Raw genomic sequence first — 18,948 nt, forward strand, 5'->3', positions numbered from 1 at the left:
CATGCACACACACACATACAATCACACTCACACACAAGCAAGAAAGGTGATTTTTGTCCGAGTAACAAAGACCCAAACTCACGGTGCCTTAAAGGAGATAGAAGTAAAAATCTGAATGTGGGCAAAGCGTGCTCTGCCCACAGGACAAAGCTTCCATCCCGTTACTACCCTGTGCAGCGCATTCCTCAGTGCATCACTCTAGCCATATCACCTGCAGGTTAGTCAGCAGGAAGGTGAGGGCAGAAGGATGGGGAAAGGATGGGGAATGGAGAATCTGTCCTTGAAGGAAGTTTCCTAGAGCTTCCATACAACACTTCAACTTGCATTTCTTTGGCCTGAACCTAATAACATGACCACACTCAGCCACAATGAAACCCCAGACACGTTTATATGTCACTATTGAGAATGGAGGGGAGAATAAAGACAGGGAGACAATCAGTAAGCTCCTCCCCCATAGAATGTGTGGGGTTTCATTCTCTGGAGTGTTCTTGAATTTTCCTTTCCTTCTCCACACACCCTACACTACCATTCTCTCTACCCCTTAATCCACTCAAAAAATCTTATTCTTATGTATCCAATCATACTTCTCCTGCTCAAAGGAAAGAGGGTGAGCAATTAGAAGAAGACGGGCTGACTTTCAGTATTAAAGCTACCGAGTACCATGGATTTGAATTAGGAGGATCTGAGCCATATTCTAATCCTGTGCCTGTGTGTTTGCTCTCTCAACTGAGACCACAGTTGGTTTTAATTGAACATAAAATCTCCTATTTGATTCTAAGCAGTGGAATAGGGTTTTTATTTGCTAGTAAGTGGATTTTGAATTTCCTCCCAAAAGAAGCTAAACTTTGGTGATAGTTACAATAGTGCCTCATTCACACAAACGTCTAGAACATTTAAGATTCTCTGGGGAGATACCAACTTCTGTGGGCAGGAGACTCAGTAATTTAAAGACAATTTTAGCTGAAAGCATTGCCCTGGTTCTCAAGGCAGTTGTTCTCGTGCTCCACAAAGCACTAGAGGTATCTTTGAAATCTCCAGTTTCAAAGACTGGTACAAACCAGGAAGAGCCCACCCACCGCGGCCCATCCCCATTCCATCCGTATTTTATGAATACGGCTTCTATATGAGATACTGTTTAAAGAAATATTTTCACTACTTTTGAATATTTGACCTCATTGTTCCCAGCTCAAAATCTATTTCTTGCGTATTTGTTTCCTGTGGACATTACAGCCTTGAAATTCCTTGGCCTTTTAGGAGCTGGTGACAAAGGGTAGAAAGAGAAGGGACATATGTGAAAACATCTGCTAACTTGTCATCATGACATATTTTTGTAAAACTTAATTAAATCATTTAGAGGCATCACAATGATGCTTCCAAAATAGGCCCTCAGAATGCCTTGATGAGTGAGATTATATTAGCGAATATCTTTGTTTTCCTGGCAGTCACAACCTATGTGTATAATTGAAATTATTTCATTTTTTTTAGTCATTTAAATTTTGCATTCTAATTCTTAAGTCTTTTTAATTGTGTGAATATATTTGTTGCTCCCACAAAACTGAATATTCGTATCTAGGTCAACATACGCAGAGGCAATGACCACCGAGTGACAAGGCTTGGTGGGTTTTCACGTCACAGCTGCACCACAACTTTATTGTTTGTTTCTGAATCACAATCCTCTCAGCAACCCCACTTCATCTGTCAAATACTCCATGGGGACAAAAAAGAGAGAAAGCATTTGTAGTCTTGTTGTTGTTGCAAAAATTCAATCTTTTCTTTCTGGCAGATCAACTACTTAAGTAAAACTCACATCGCTAAAGGAATAGTTAAGGGTTTCACACTAAATAAAATACTCTAAGAATTTATTTCTCTCAGCATCTGTTTCTTCAGTTTCCAACTCATATTTCTTCATGGCAACAAAATATCGAATAAAAGTTTCCCCTAGAGCCTGTCTCAGACATTGATCTTCCTCCAGTGCCATGAGGGCATCTTCTAGTTTCAAAGGGATCTCAAAAAGTTTGGACGGATGAAGGTCTGTGCTGTCCTCTGGAGCAGCCAAAACACCATCGTTTCTTTGAAGTCCATCCAAGCCTGCAGCCACAGTGGCGGCCAGCACCAGGTAAGGGTTTGCCGTGGCTGAGCCCAGTTTATTTTCTATTCTGGCGCCTTTCTCGCCATGGCACTTGATATTAAAAGCACAGCTGTTATCGTTGTACGCCCACGTTGTCGGCACACTCTCCTTCAGGTCTTTACTCTCCTTGAAATAGCGCCTCCGGCAGCTGGCAGCAGGAGCCATCAAGCAGCTGAGAGCAGCAGAGTGCTGCAAGAGACCTGCCAACCATTTTTTCCCAGTGATCGTGAGCTGCTCAATTCCAGAACTGCTACAGAACATGTTTTTCTTTCCATCGACATCCCAGAGACTATGAGACAAAATTCCTGAATTGCAGAATCCAGTCTCGATGAAAAAGCTAGTGATGTAATTATATTTCCTTGCCACTTCTTTGACAGCTGTTCTAAAGGTAAATGCATTATCAGCTGAACTGATGCCAAATTCGGGCAGAAAGCAGATTTCCATCTGGCCAGGCCTGGTAGAGGAGGAAAAGCTCTCAACATTGGCCCCAGTGTGATACAAACCATCCACGAGTTCCTGGATGAAGGGCTGGTCGTGATCATTTAGCAATGCTGAAGCAGGAAGAGATATGGTCTTTGAATTGATGATTTCAGGTACACCAAAAATGCAAAAATCATAGATGAAGGCAGAGAACAGGGAGAAACCAGAGTCCTGCAGCCGGCTCAGCTGCCTCTTTGCGATGTGCCTTGGGGAAGTCAGCAGAGGCTCGCCAGTCACAGTGAACGTGTCACAGATCACCCTTGCGGTCCTCTCGGCCCACGGCAAAACTCTGAAGGTCGATAGCTCTGGCATCAGGACTATGTCACTATTAAAACATGTTGCTCTTATGTGATCCACTTCCTTGTCCTTAGGATTTGGTATCAATTCAAGATAACCTCGGGGCATGCAAACGCCATGGATCACTTTTTCCTAAAGAAGTTAAAGGATAGAGCAATCAAGTTTTGAAACTTGAAAACAAACAAAAAGGTGGGGGGTGGGAGTGGGAGAATGAGAAAAAATGTTTAACATCTGTTGGTTAAAGCTAGCTTAATATCAGATAAATTTTAAATAGTTTAAAATAAAACTCCCAAAGGTAATTTATAAACAAGTCTTAATAGCTTTAGCCTTGGAGACTTTATATGTTCATGTTCATGAAAACAGCACTCATAAAGAAAAGCTATAATGATAAAGAAAATATCTATAGCAAATGACAAAGGTAAAACCTAACAGAATTATTTGAACTGCTCATAACCAAAAGTATTTTTTAAAGCACTTTTTATTGTGTGGCATAGTGGCTAACACTTCAGATAAGGCTTTATTTTGGCTTATTCTATTGTAATCCCCACAGGTAACTGACTCTCCAAAGTCTACAGTAAAGAATTCTCACTCTTTCTCAGATAGTTGACTGTTGTCACACCCGGGGCACACAGGACAGAGGAGCCAGGACTGCTGACCGCTGCACTTCTCTCTTCACTCACCTTTACAACCCACTAACGAACAAACTACCTCACAGGCGCAGAGTTCCAGAAACCTTGCCCGTGAATGTGGACCTATGTTATAGTTTCCAAAATGTTGCAGCCTTCAAGTCAGCAGTCCTAACTCTGTCATTAATTTCTTGTGTGAAGTTAAGCAGGTCACAGAACTATGTTATGTGCCTCAGCCTCCATATCTGTGAAACAGAAGTGTTAGAATAGATGATTGCTAAAGCACTCTCTAGTCAAATACCTCTTGGGTTCAATGGATTTAGCTTTTATTTAACTTTTCTATGTGCCACACAACATGGAAATAATGAAGTTATAAAGTTGAACAGACACATAAAAATGTAGAAATTGTGTAGTGGGAATATCAATAAGGTTTCATGTGTTGACATTTCCATTAATGGGTGGAGAAAAAGCTGACTGTAAAGTTTGGTTCCTATGATGTCAGTGAACACCGTGAGGTTAACAAAACCTACTCACATTCTGCAAGCCAAATTGTTTGTTATATTACTTCCAAATCTCAAACAGCGTGGCTAATGAGGAGGGGCTGATGCTTGCAGAAGCGACTCTTCTGCAAGTGCCGGTGAGCCACTTCCTCCTTCGCTTTCCACCATCTCTGCACATTTCCAAGTGCCATTTGACCTGGATGATCCAAATCTGCTTTTGCCAGTAGTAAAGTTGAGTAAGTCAAGCACTGTTTATTCAGCACCTGCTTAATTTTCAACCTACTCAAGGACCTATATACATAAACTTCGTGTGTGTGTGTTTGTGTGTGTGTGTGTGTGTGTGTGTGTGTGTGCAGGCAGATCTAAAGAATTTTTGAAGAAACAGATTTGAATCTTTTGGAATTCTTTAAAAAGTGTTTTGAAGATGCCCAGTTTTTCCCAATATAAAGCAAATGAGAAAAATTACAATTTGATATTGAAGTAATAAGTAAGATATATTTAAACAATAATCTTAGAGGATGCTTAATTTTCATACTTTTGTATATAATACTGATGTCCCTTCCTAAGAAATGATGTTTCAGTAACACAGTAAGTCAGTTATTAAAGTCAATACATGACATAAACTGAAAAATACTCAGAAAATCTCAAAACATATCTAAAAATATTGTATTTCTTGATATCACTATTTTTGAGAACTTAATAATATTTATTGTCATCCGACAAAAATAGGATATATTCTTATCAGAATTAGAAGCTAAAAGGGATATGCTTTTTATCTAGCAAATTCTATTTAATCTTTTTTTTTCTCTTTGTATTTACTCCTGGGTCTTCTGTTGTAATTTTCTCATATCAAACAAATTATAATCTTCATAATTGCAATAAGAGAAAAAAGGAGTGAAATTATTCAAGGCAGAAGGATGAAAATTACCAGTTTTAATTAGTTTTATATTTATATTGGTAATGAATTGCTGTTTGGGAGCTGAAAGTACACATTCAGCTCTTAGGGGAACAATAACGTGTCTGGGGAGTGGCAAGGGAAGAAACAAAATGAATGATTGGTTTTCAACTAGAATTGCTGTATAGATTACAATAAAATAAGAAAGAGCAATAAGGACCATTTGCTTGCAAATGAATTGAATGAAATTATATTCAATCATAACTCTACTTGCAAAACTCACTTGGAAAAAGTGTGCAGGGATACTCTTAGACCTGGACACACCATGGAGGTCTGTTGCTTCAAATCGCACAAACTGAAGGTGATTTTTGGTCATCTCTTCTTTAATGTGTTTCATTCTAGAGGAGAGTTGAGGTGCAGTAGGAATTTGAGTGCTGTCCCTGGTGTTATCTGTAAAATAAAAAATGGTCTAAATCATTAGATCATGATGAACTGTGAAGTAAAATGAGGCTAGAGAATAGTGAATTAGTCATTATGATCATTAACAAAAGCATCATATGTTTCCATGTCTTTGGCTTATTCCTGAGAACATTGTCTCTAAACAGTCTAAGAGATTATCACCTGGGACGAGGTGAAGGTTAACTCTATTTGCTTAAGTGAATAGCGATATTATATGTAAGCACTTACTGAAAATGTCTTTGCTTATGGAAATTAGAATATATTTACATCACTGCTTTGGCACCATATAAGGCTGTATATAGATGAGTATCATCGAAAAGACTTTGAGCTTCTTGAACTAACTAGTTTTACCCAAATAAAAAGTTCCCATATGATTAAAGGTAAAATTATTTGTTTGTTTTTATTTTCTGTGGGTTTGCTTTTTTGTTTCATTTTCTTTGCCAAAAGGGCTTTATATCTTTATAATGGCATCTGAATCTAAGACAACTACATCTCTGTCAAATTTAAAATTTGTATAAATGAGCATATAAAAGTGTTTTTCAAGAATGAGAGTGTAGGAGATGAAAAATCTAGACTGAGTACTCTATTTTAAAAAACTAGAAAACTTTTTAAAAAGTTTTTTTCAAGATAGTCTACAAATTCTAGAACTCTAGAGTTAGAAGAGACCGGAGATAACATCTAATTCAACCAACTCAGTAGCTTAAGTCCCAGAGAAGTACAACCAGGTTCCCTGAATCACGCTCTCAGTCCATCACCAAAATTGAAACTGGAACCCAGACCTTTTGATTCTCGGTGGGTGGCTCAATACCATAAAATGACTGAATGTATCTAAAGTGTAGAGAAGGATCAGGAACACAGTACACATCATAGATGTTGGCTACTGTCTGACTTTTAGGAGACACAGCAGATTGTAGTCATTCAGCACAAACACTGAAGCTCATCTGCCTCCCTACAAATCCTGCCTTTGCCCTGGCAACTTTTCTTATCTCAGCTTTCTTATGTGCCTCAGCTTTCTCACTGACACAATATTACCTATTTCATAGGCTTGTTATGATGATTAAACAAGTTATTTAACAGTTCTTGGCAGACAGTAAGCACCATATCAATGTTTCTTAAATGCGTCAGGTAAGCACAATTACTCTAACCCTGGTAAATGGTACCATGATCATGTCTGAATCTGAATATCCATCAATCTGTCGCATCACTGATGTTGAACAGCTGTAATTTTAAAGTGATGCTTGAGTATCATTTTTTGATATATAATTAGGCTTTTAAAACATAAAGATCGACAGTTTAAAAACACAGATTAAGTAGATTTTAAGTACATGAAGTATGTGGAAATCAAATGACTGGTTCTACCTATGCAAATATATTAGGGATGCTGTCCTGTCACTGATAAATTTGGCTGCTCTGATGCTCCATAGGCTTTATAACTACCTTCCATTTAACAGAAACAATTAAGCTGTAGAAGTTACAGTGTTTTATGCCAAATTAGCAGTTGCTGTGTTCCCAAACTTATTCTGAAGTATTGGGTGTTCTGCCCAAGATGAATAATTCTCCTTAAAGAAAATAAATTTGATAGGCATTTTAAAATATGGAAAATTTCAGATAATCAGTATTCTAAATGTAATAAGCAATTACATGTAAACCATAAATATATTAATAACATAAAAAAATCAGAAGACATTTCCTATTAAAGGAATAGTCATTTTACTGGTTCACCAATAATACAATCACAGGTAATCATTAGTTCTTTGCCTTATCTGTATCTTCTACAGTTACTACAATAAATGTGTGCTATTTTAAAATAAGAAAAAGGTTTATCCACTCAATATAGATTTTTTTTGTTACCACATACTATTTATACTGCACATATATTATAGGGGCAGCCAGAAAAAGGCTGGGCACCCTTAGAGAGCTTTATATTATTGAGTGAGGAAACTATAGACAATAAACATGCCACCAAATGCAAAGGTGGGATAACTTATCATGGTGAAAGTGCTGGGAAAAAAAACATAATCATCTGAAGTATTAATTCTGTGATATTTGATCACAATATGGAAAGGTCCAACCACTGATTCTCTCTAACATCACCAAGTTGCACTATGGCTGGACAGTGAGTGTATATATTAGTTTGCTAGGACTGCCATAACAAATACCATAGACCAGGAGGCTTAAACAGAAATTTATTTTCTTACAGTTCTGGAGAGTAGAAGTTCAAGACCAAGGTGTCAGCAGGATTGGTTGTTTTCTTCTGAAGACCTCTCTCCTTGGCTTGTAGATGGCCATCTTCTTCACATGGTCTTCCCTCTGTGTGTGTGTTTCCTAATCTTTTCTTATAGGGACACCAGTCATATTGGATTAGGGCCCATTCTACAGAACTCATTCAACATTAATTACCTCTTCTAAAACTCTGTCTTCAAATACAGTCACATTGTGAGATACTAGGGTTAGAACTTCAACATATGAATTCTGGGGAGACACAATTCAGCCCATAATAATATACTGACCAGTTTCCATTTTCTTCAGGATCCTAATCACCACCTGCCATGTTGTGTAATACATGTTTACTGTCTTTCACCACTTACATGTTAGCTCCAGGAGAGCTTACTTATTATGTATTTACTTACTTGCTATTGTATCTCCAGCACCTCCAAACAGTACAGGCATATCATAGGCACTCACTGGCTATTCCTTTAATAATTTAATAATTAATGTGATTTAATTATTTAGTTAAGTAATTAGTACATCATGTGATTTGACCTTGTCTAATTAAAAAGTAAAAATTGGCATCACATATTTTGATATGTATCCTAAGTATCAAATTTTCATTTAAAAGTTTAATTCTTTCACCAAATATGAGAGCCCTATTCAATCAAATTTCATTTTCATGGCATCAACTAATCTGAATTTTCTGACTTTCTTTTCTTCAAATAAATTGCACTTCTTAGTTACAATTAAACCTTTTGGTCAGCCCTTCCCAGATGTGTATGATAGAGCATACATGTGTATGATAGAAGAGCAGACAGATATTTGCCAGTTCATGGGCTCATTTGTTTTTCTTATACTGTGGCTCCTGAGATGTGCTCTCCTTTCCCATCTCCTCAGAGAGCTAATAAATTAAATCAATGTGCTTTTATAGAGGAAGTTTTACGAGTGTGAGTTTTTAAGGTGAAAAATAAGAAAACATGAAAAACCAAGCAAACCTCAAAGCTCTATAACAGCTAGAAAGCCTTGGAGAAATGTCCATGTTCCGTGACAATGAGGACATGTTTCAGTTACAAAGAACAAGCCATGGTCACTTATAAAAGGCAAATTGAATAGGTGTTTGGGCTTTCAGAAAACTCATTTCAAAAGAGGAAAAGTGCCTTTGAGAGTACACTCTGTAATACATTCAGCTTAGGGATGCCTGCCATATTCCTTTCCTTCATTGACCTGGCTGCTCTGAGAGCCACACTGTTAATGCAGATGTGACCCCACCTTTGGCCACATCACATTAGCCCAGCAGTATTGGAAAATGCGGGTGGCAGAATAACCTGGTATAAAAGCCGGGACAAAAGCAAAAACAATAAAAGGTGAGGGTGGGGGGAGCTATTCTTTGAAAAAATACATTTTTAATAAATTCAAAGTAGTTATTACAGAGAAGAAAATACCACATTGAAATTCCTTACACTTATTTTGGAGATTTATTTTTATATTTATTTTGAAATTATTTATTGGTGGTTTGTTTGGAGTTATAAACTTTCTGGTACTTGGGGTCTGTAAAAAATCTAGCCCTGGGCCAAAGAAGAAGACTGTGAATTAATCAAGTTGAATCAATCAATAATTATACCCACACCCCTAGTCATAGTTGATTGGTGAGAAGAGAGCTCATGACACAGTTCTTTTCTCAGATATTTTGACTTGAGACTAAATAATGGTAAATTCCATTTCTCTTTTATGGCTGAAACTATATAAAACAAAGGTCACAAACTGTGAAAGAGCCAGTGTAATCAGCAGATGTTTTCTCATTAGCCTTCCCAGTGTTTGGAAAATTTTTAAATTAGTTAACACTTAAATATCAGAAAATTTCATATAAAAATCTTGAGTTCAACTTTCTCTTGAAAAAAGAGAAAGATTTGGCAACACTGGGTGAACATTTCTCTGCAGCAACCATTGGCTGGAACTCTGAGGTGGCCTTCAAATGGGGTATGTATGCATCCTCTAATTCATGGGTTGGCAAATGTTTTCTGTAAATGGCCAGATAGTAAATATTCACAGCTTTGCAAGCCATGTGGTCTCTGAGTGAGTAGCACTCACTACTTTCTCACCAGCACACCTCACTCATTGGCATTATCTGCCTAGCCCCTGTGGCATTTGTCTTGATAGTCCCTGATGCTTGGAGGCTGTTGGTGTTCATGTTCTTCACTTCATGGAGAAATTCATGAAGCCAAACACAGAAAGAGACATTCATGAAGCCACGGAGAAATGCAGACATGAGAGATGGTATGAATTGCCCCCGAGGATGTTGACACCCTAAACCCTGGAACATGTAGAATACGTTAAACTGCAGGGCAAACAGGACTTTGCAGATGTAATTAAGGTTATGGACCTTAAAACAGGGGCATTGTCTTGTATTATTCAGGTGAGCCCTTAAAAACAGAGAACTTTCTCCAACTGTAGGCAGAAAAGAGGTGTGGAAGACGAGGAATTCAGAGAAATTCCAAACATGAGAAATATCAGAGGCACTACTGGCTCAGAGATATAGAACCAAAGGCTTCCAGGAGCTAAGGCCCACCCCAGCTGGCAGCCAGCAAGGAAACAGGAACCTCAGTCCTATGACTGCAAGGAACTGGATTCTCCCAACAATGTGAATGATCTTGGAAGTGTATTGTTTCCTAGAATCTCTGGCTAAGAACTAAGATGGCCAACACCTTGATTTTGGCCTTGACATACTTGAAGCAGAGAAATCAGCTGTGCAAACCTAGACTTCCAATGTACAGAACTGTGAGATGATGAATTGTGTTCTTTTAAAATGCTAAATTTGTTATGGTGGCAACAGAAAATTAATATATATGGAGTCCTGAGAGTGTTCACTCTCAGGCTCTATGTCCTTCTTAGGCCCTGTGTGTGGTAAAGAATTTAACCTTGCCCAAAGAGAGCTCTGGCCTTTACCCTTGGCCCTGACTGGTAATCTCTAAGCCCTTAGAATGTCCTGCCTGACAAGAGTGCCTTTGTTTTCCTTGTGTCTCTGGCCACACTAGAAAGTCCAGCAATGTCATTTATTATTGAGTCATGTGGTATCAGCTTGACCCCAGTGGAGGTGGAGACTGAGGTCAGCCGTGTGGCCAGTTGACTGTGGAGCTCCAATAAAGACCTGCACACCAAGACTCAGGTGAGCTTCTCTGGTTGGCAATACTCCATTTACATTGTCACACACCAGTGCCAAGAAATAGTGTTGTCCATGACTTCAGTGGCAGAGGACAAGTGGGAGTCCCATGCTTAGAACTTCCTTGGACTCTTCATCATGAATCCTTTCCTTAATTGAATTTAATCTGTATTTTTTTTCATTGTAATAAACCATAACTTTGAGGATAATAGCCTTTGGTGAGTTCTGTGAGTTCTTATAGTTAATTATCAAAACTAAGGTTAGTCTTAGGGAACTCCCAATCTTGAAATTGGTTTCAGAAGTGAGAGTAGCCTGATAGACACTGTATCTCTAACCTTACACCCTGCTATATTTCTACCTTTCCAAACCTTGTTTGTTCAACCTTTTCATCATGGATTCCTATGTGGAATAAATAATTTTAAAATTAATTTCTATCGTTTGGATCCCAGAGATTTTTGACCAATACACTCATAGGTCAAAATAGCTATATCACTATTGATAACCCATAAATTTAGAATAACAGAAATTTTAGTATCTGGTCTTACATTTAGGTCTTTAATTCATTTTAAATTTATTTTTGTGTATGGTGTTGGAGATTGTGCTAATTTCATTCTTTTCCATGTAGCTACCCAGTTTTCCCAGCAACACATATTGAAGAGACTGTCTTTTCTCCATTGTATATTCTTGCCTCCTTTGTCATAGATTAGGTGACCATAGGTGCATGGCTTTATCTCTGGGGTTTCTATCCTCTTCCATTGATCTATATTTCTGTTTTTGTGCCAGTATCATACTGTTTGATTACTGTAGCTTTGTAGTATAATTTGAAGTCAGGGAGCCTGATTCTTCCAGCTCTGTTTTTCTTTCTCATGATAGCCTTGGCTATTCAGGGTCTTTTGTGTCTCTATAAAATTGTAAAATTTTTTGTCTAATTCTGTGAAAAATGCTACTGGTAATTTGATAGGGATTGCTTTGAATATATAGATTACTTTGGGTACTATAGTCATTTTGACAATATTTGTTCTTCCAATCCAAGAACACGGTATATCTCTCTATCTGTTTGTGTCATCTTCAATTTCTTTCATCAGTATCTTATAGTTTTCTGAGTACAGATCTTTTGCCTCCTTAGGTAAGTTTACTCCTAAGTATTTTATTATTTTTGATGTAAATGGAATTGTTTCCTTAATTTTTCCTGATCTTTCATTGTTAGTGTATAGGAATGAAAGAGATTTAGGCATATTAATTTTGTATCCTGCAACTTTACTGAATTCATTGATGAGCGTTAGTAGTTTTCTGGTAGCATCTTTAGGATTTTCTATATATAGTATCATGTCAACTGCAAACAGTGACAATTTTACTTCTTCATTTCCAATTTGGATTCCTTTTACTTCTTTTTCTTCTCTGATTGCCATGGCTAAGAATTCCAAAACTATGTTGAAAAACTCTTAGAGGAAAACATAGGCAGAACACTCTCTGATATAAATTGCAGCAAGATCTTTTTTGATCCACCTCTGAGAGTGATGAAAATAAAAACAGAAATAAACAAATAGGACCTAATTAAACTTAAAAGCTTTTGCATAGCAAAGGAAACCATAAGCAAAATGAAAAGACAAACCACAGATTGGGAGAAAATATTTGCAAATGAAGTGACCAACAAGGGATTAATCTCCAAAGTATACAAACAGCTCATGCAGCTCAATATAAAAAACCAAATAATCCAATCAAAAATGAGTGGACGATCTAAATGGACATTTCTCCAAAGAAGAAATAAAGATGTCCAAGAGGCACATAAAAAGATGCTTAACATCACTAATTATTAGAGAAATACAACTCAAAACTACAATGAGATATCACCTCACACCAGTTAAAATGACTATCGTCAAAAAAGTCTACAAACAATAAATGCTGGAGAGGGTGTGGAGAAAAGGGAACCCTCCTGCACTGTTGGTGGGAATGTAAATTGATACAGCCACTATGGAGAACAGTATGGAGGTTCCTTAAAAAGCTAAAAATAGAACTACCATACGACCCAGCAATCCCACTACCTGGCATATACCCTGAGAAAACCATAATTCAAAAAGAGACATGTACCAGAATGTTCATTGCAGCACTATTTACAATTGCCAGGACATGGAAGCAACCTAAATGTCCATCGACAGATGAATGGATAAAGAAAATGTGGCACATATATACAATGGACTACTACTCAGCCATAGAAAGGAAAGAAATTGAGTTATTTCTAATGAGGTGGATGGACCTAGTCTGTCATACAGAGTGAAGTAAGCCAGAAACAGAAAAACAAGTAACATATGCTAATGCACATATATGGAATATTAAAAAAACGGTACTGGTGTACCTAGTGGCAGGGCAGAAATAAAGACACAGACATAAAGAATAGACTTGAGAACATGGGGGGTGGGAAGCAGGAAGCTGGGATGAAGGGACATATATACACTACCAAATGTAAAATTGATGGCTAGTGGGAAACTGCTGCATAGCCCAGGGAGATCAGCTTTGTGATGACCTAGAGGGGTGGGATAGGGAGGGTGGGAGGGAGGCTCAAGATGGAGGGGATATGGGGATATATGTATACTTGTAGCTGATTCACTTTGTTGTGCAACAGAAACTAACACAACATTGTAAAGCAACTATACTCCAATAAAGATATAAAAAATAAAATAAAATAAAAATAGAGCTACCATATGATCCAGAAATCCCACTCCTGAACATATATCCAGAGAAGACCATAATTCAAAAGGATACATGCACCCCAATGTTCATTGCAGCACTATTTACAATAGCCAGGACAAGGAAGCAACCTAAATGTCCATCAACAGAGGAATGGTTAAAGAAGATGTGGTACATATGTGCAATGAAATGTTACTCAGCCATTAAAAAGAACAAAATAATGCCATTTGCAGCAACATGGATGGACCTAGAGATTGTCATACTGAGGGAAGTACAAAGGGCAGAGAAAGACAAATATCATCTTATATGTGGAATCTTAAAAAAAAAAGGTACAAATGAACCTATTAACAAAACAGAAATTGAGTTACAGATGTAGAAAACAAACTTACATTTACCAAGGGGGAAAGGGGGGAGAGATAAATTAGGATTAACATATACACACTATATATATAAAATAGATAACTAATAAGAATCTTCCGTATAACACAGTGAATAGTCAACACTCTGTAATGACCTATATGGGAATAGAATCTAAAAAATAATAATAATAATAACAATTTTACTTTTAGAAAAGACTTGAGAGATCATGCATTGCAACCCCTCCATTTTCCAGATGAGCAGCCTAGTGGGGAAAGAAAACTGTAAAGCATTTTATGAATGATAGGTGTATAAATTATTTTAAGTGTTCTGACTTTCAGGCTAGCATCTTCAACCAACAACACAATATCACTAATTCAAATACAAATTTGGGATTAGCAACTAGACCCATATGCCAGTTTGTCCCAGAGTCCTTACCAGTATAGCTGGAGTTTGGGTGAAATTCACCACCAGGAGCGCTAGCTGATGTTTTGAGGGGCAATGGCTTTATCATTATTGTCTGATCTTTGGAGTCCTTGTCATCTTCTGGCAAATAAGATTCAGCAGAGCCAGGTCCCATGACTGGTTTGTTAGTATCACCCAATTTGTGACACACCATTTGGTTTCTAATCCTTTCTGTAGAAATAAAGAAAAATGTTAAGATCTTCTGCCCATTTTTGATTAGGTTGTTTGTTTTCTTGATATGGAGTTTTATGAACTGTTTGTGTATTTTTTATATTAACCTCTTGTTGGTCTCATTGTTTGCAAATATTTTCTCCCATTCCATATGTTGTCTTTTCGTTTTGTTGATGGTTTCCTTTGCTGTGCAAAAGCTTTTAAATTTGATTAGGTACCATTTTTTAATTTTTGCTTTTATTTCTTTTGCCTTGGCCTAAAAAAATATTGACTGATGTAAGAAAATATTGCTACAATTCATGTCTTCTAGGAGTTTCATGGTGTCATGTCTTATATTTAGGTCTTTAAGCCATTTTGAGTTTATTTTTGTATATGGTGTGAGAGAATGTTTTAATTTCATTGATTTACATGCAGCTGTCCAACTTTCCCAACACCACTTGCTGAAGAGACTGTTTTTTCTCTATTGTATATTCTTGCCTTCTTTGTCAAATATTAATTGACCTTAGGTGTGTGGATTTATTTCTGGGCTCTCTATTCTGTTCCATTGATCTATATGATGCTTTTGTGCCAATACCATGCTGTCTTGATTACTTTAGCTTTGTAGTATTGTCTGAAATCTGGGACGGTTATACCTTCAGCTTTGTTCTTTTTCCTCAGGATTGCTTTGGCAATTCTGGGTCTTTCGTGGTTCCATATAGATATTGAGTTATTTGTTCTAGTTTTGTGAAAAACGTCATAGGTAATTTGATAGAGATCACACTAAATCTGCAGATTGCTTCAGGTAGTATGGCCATTTTATCAAAATGAGATAGACACTTCTCCAAAGAAGACATACAGATGGCCAACAGGCATGTGAAAGGATGCTCAATATCACTAATTATTAGAGTAATGCAAATCAAATCCACAATGAGTTATCACCTCACACCAGTCAGAATGGGTATCACCATAAAGTCTACAAATAAATGCTAGATTAAAAAAGGGAACCCTCCTACACCTTTGGTGGAAATGTAAATGGGTGTAGCCACTATGGAAAGCAGTACGGAGGTTCCTTAAAAAACTAAAAATAGAGCTATCATATGTTCCAGCAATCCCACTCCTGGGCATATATCCAGAAAAGATGAAAACTCTAATTCGAAAAGATACATGTACCCCAATGTTCATAGCAGCACTATTTACAATAGCCAAGACATGGGAACAACCCAAGTGTCCGTAAACTGATGATTGGTTTAAGAAGGTGTGGTATGTGTGGTATATATATACAATGGAATATTACTCAGCCCAAAAAATGAAATATTGCTATTTGCAGCAACATGGATGGACCTAGAGATTATCATACTGGGTGAAGTAAGTCAGACAGAGAAAGAGAAATATATGATAATCACTTATATGTGGAATCTAAAAAAGTAAGACAAATCTATATACAAAACAGAAACGGACTTACGGTTTCTGTAGTAGATTTAACTGTTTTCATAGAAACAAACTTATGGTTACCAAAGGGGAAAGGGAGAGTGGGGAGGGAAAAAATTAGGAGTATGAGATTGACAGATACACATCACTATATATAAAACACATAAACAACAAGGATTTACTGTATAACACAGGGAACAATGTTCAATATCTTGTAATAACCTATAATGGAAAATAATCTGAAAAAATGTATATAACTGAATCACTTTGCTGTACACCTGAAACTAACACAATATTATAAATCAACTATATGTCAATTTAAAAAAAGAAAGAAAAATGTTTAAAAATGTTGGCACTGTTTTCAACTGTCTTTCAATATGATGTAAAGACGAATACTTGAGAAAATAATTTATTCCTAGGCAGTGACATACCAAATAAGGGGCAGTGGGAGTAGTTCACCCTGGTTTTAAGACATATGGGGTTGCATTTTCTGTAGAGAATTTTAAAACAATAATAAAGTTTACAAAAGCCTAACCGCATATTATTGTTGCCAGGCACTGGCCATTTGTACTGTCCCTGCCTTGGAACACCACTCTTCCTAGAATTGAGACTGTTGTCCAAATCAACTCCTAGTTTCAGCACGGTTTCAAATCCACTGGAGTCTAGTTGGAATTCCAACATGTGTTATGAAAACTTGATCCACATCTTTATTGTGGCCTCTCTCAGTAATGATCTTTGTACTCATTCTCAGAGCAGAAATATGCTTCTCTTCTTACTCATATGTTCCTTCTGTTCTGTACTCTTTTGTTCACACTACTATTTTCCTAGTTCTACTCCCTTTAATTTCTTATTATTTTTATATATTTATACTGCAAGCCTATATTTTCCTTCGTTTATGTTGCCTATGTAGGAATAAATTTTCTTTCTTTCTTTGCTTCTCCCATAGAAGAGAAGAAAAATGTTTTATGAAGAAGAGACCAAATGGAGATTGTCTTTGACTACATATTCTTGAGGGATCATAGTAGCAAGATACCTGTTGAGTTGAGTATATCCACTTTGCCTATTTCAGTTGGAAAGATATGTAGTTTAGTGTCTTCCTTTCTTGTCTTTCTTAATTTACTCATCCTGCTGGCTTTAGTCTCATTACCTTCATCTCTGGTGTCCTGTAATAATTAATAAACAAAAAGTCAAATAACAGATCATGCATACAATGAAATTTGGAGGTCAAGAAAAAATGATGATATAAAAATGACTCTAGTTGACTTTAAAAACAAGGTAAATTTTGTTGTTTCCACATCCACTTGAATAATTCAAAATTAAGAGGCTAACATTCTGCTGACAGGATGGATTTTCTGTATCTCCTTTTATATGTGGTACAAAAAATATCACCAAATAAATTAAAATCTTGCCCAACTAGTCAAGATTTTCTGTATTTTTTACTCTGGGATATTTTGCATTATTTATTCTTAAGTAATTTTACCAAGCCCATTTTAGCTTTAAAAAGCCCTCTTTTATAATTTCTCTCTCTTTTTTTAGGATCTCTAATGTTTTTGACTAGAGACATAAGTATTGTACCTAAGGAATTAGATTCTCCTCTTCTTATCCTCATCCTAATTGCATCAATATTTACTTCAAAAAAGCACATGCTTTCATAAAATTCTATTTTGTGACTGTATTTTATGTATGTGAAACAATGTCATGCTCAAACTGTTTTATAGCTTGGGAAAACCTAAAGAAAAACATATCAAAACAAAATAACCTAACTTCAACACTCTAGTTATAATCTTTGACAGGATCCCTTGACAGAGTTGTCAAGGGCAATTCCCCACGGGGAGCTGGACAGTGAGGCAGGGGCTGGGGATGGAGAGCTCTGGTGTCTCTGCCCCATCAGTGGACAGAATCATCCTTGCAGTCCTGAGTCACAACTGAAATAAATAAGAATTTTTTAAAATAAAAAGCTGACATTGATTTTTTTCATTATCCACTTTTATTTTTAATTCACTGAAATAATTTTTAAAAGAATCAATTATTTTCTACTCAAATGGCTTGATACTCTATGCACAACATAATGTACTGACTACAGATTCTATTTTAAGTTTTGTTTAGGTGTCATTACTTCTACCAAGTCAACTTTTTTGTTTTTTTTAATGAAGTGTAATTGACTTACAATATTATATTAGTTTCAGGTGTACAATATTCAATATTTTTATAGAGTATACTCCATACAAATTTATTATAAAATATTGACTATATTCCTTGTGCTGCACATTACATCTTTGTAACTTATTTATTATCTACCTAGTAGTTTGTATCTCTTAATCATCTACCCCTATTTCACCCATCCCTCCCCGCACTGCTCCCCTTTGGTAGTTTGTCCTCTGTATCTGTAAGTCTGTTTCTGTTTTGTTGTATTTGTTCATTTTTTTAAAATTCCACATATAAGTGAAAATATATAGTACTTGTCTTTCTCTGTCTGACTTATTTCACTAAGGATAATATGGCATATATATATAATGGAATATTATTCAGTCATAAAAAATGAAGTTTTGCCCTTTGCAACAACTTGGATGAACCTGGAGGGAATTATGCTGACACTGGTATTTTTAATGTTTTTTTTAAAAAAACTCCTCATTGTGGTTTGAGGTGAGAGGGTCAGGGTCAAAAACTATATTCTAAAATGTTTTGAGCTAGTTTCTTTTTGAAGAGCTATTTCTGAAGTTTCCATCCCTGGAAGCAAGTTATAAATACATGTCCATAGTGGTTGCTGGGGTACAGCTGTACCATTTGTCAATTAAATCAATTCAATCTCTGAAGACTAAAAGAAGAAACATGAATTTAACTGTTTTGTGTCTACATGTAGTTATGATACATTGTTCTTATTGTTACCACGTTTTTTAAAAAGATATATTTCATAGACTAAATCTTTGTGTGATTTTTTTTCAAGGAACTAATATTTATTAAGCACTTAATGTATACTAAATACCAACATTATACTTTAAATTTTTAAAATTTTATTATGGTTAGAACACTTAACATGAGATCTAGCCTTTTAAATTTTGAAGCAATTTTTAAGTTGGCCGAACATTTTTTTTTTAACATCTTGTGTGATT

General features: G+C 36.3%; 1 protein-coding gene across 1 annotated transcript in view; it reads right to left on the reverse strand.

Moving 5' to 3' along the window:
* Positions 1-1,837: 1,837 nt before the first annotated feature.
* The window catches only part of LGSN (lengsin, lens protein with glutamine synthetase domain), a 28,149-nt gene continuing 11,038 nt past the window's right edge, over positions 1,838-18,948 (reverse strand). The window contains exons 3-6 of the mRNA XM_061207219.1: positions 16,872-17,001; positions 14,234-14,431; positions 5,210-5,376; positions 1,838-3,037 (exon numbers count right to left, since the gene is read on the reverse strand). Coding sequence (XP_061063202.1) covers positions 1,838-3,037; positions 5,210-5,376; positions 14,234-14,431; positions 16,872-17,001 — 1,695 coding nt within the window. The remainder of the gene's footprint in view (positions 3,038-5,209; positions 5,377-14,233; positions 14,432-16,871; positions 17,002-18,948) is intronic.

Source organism: Eubalaena glacialis, chromosome 12, assembly GCF_028564815.1.
Source record: "Eubalaena glacialis isolate mEubGla1 chromosome 12, mEubGla1.1.hap2.+ XY, whole genome shotgun sequence".
In the NCBI taxonomy this organism is placed as follows: Eukaryota; Metazoa; Chordata; class Mammalia; order Artiodactyla; family Balaenidae; genus Eubalaena; species Eubalaena glacialis.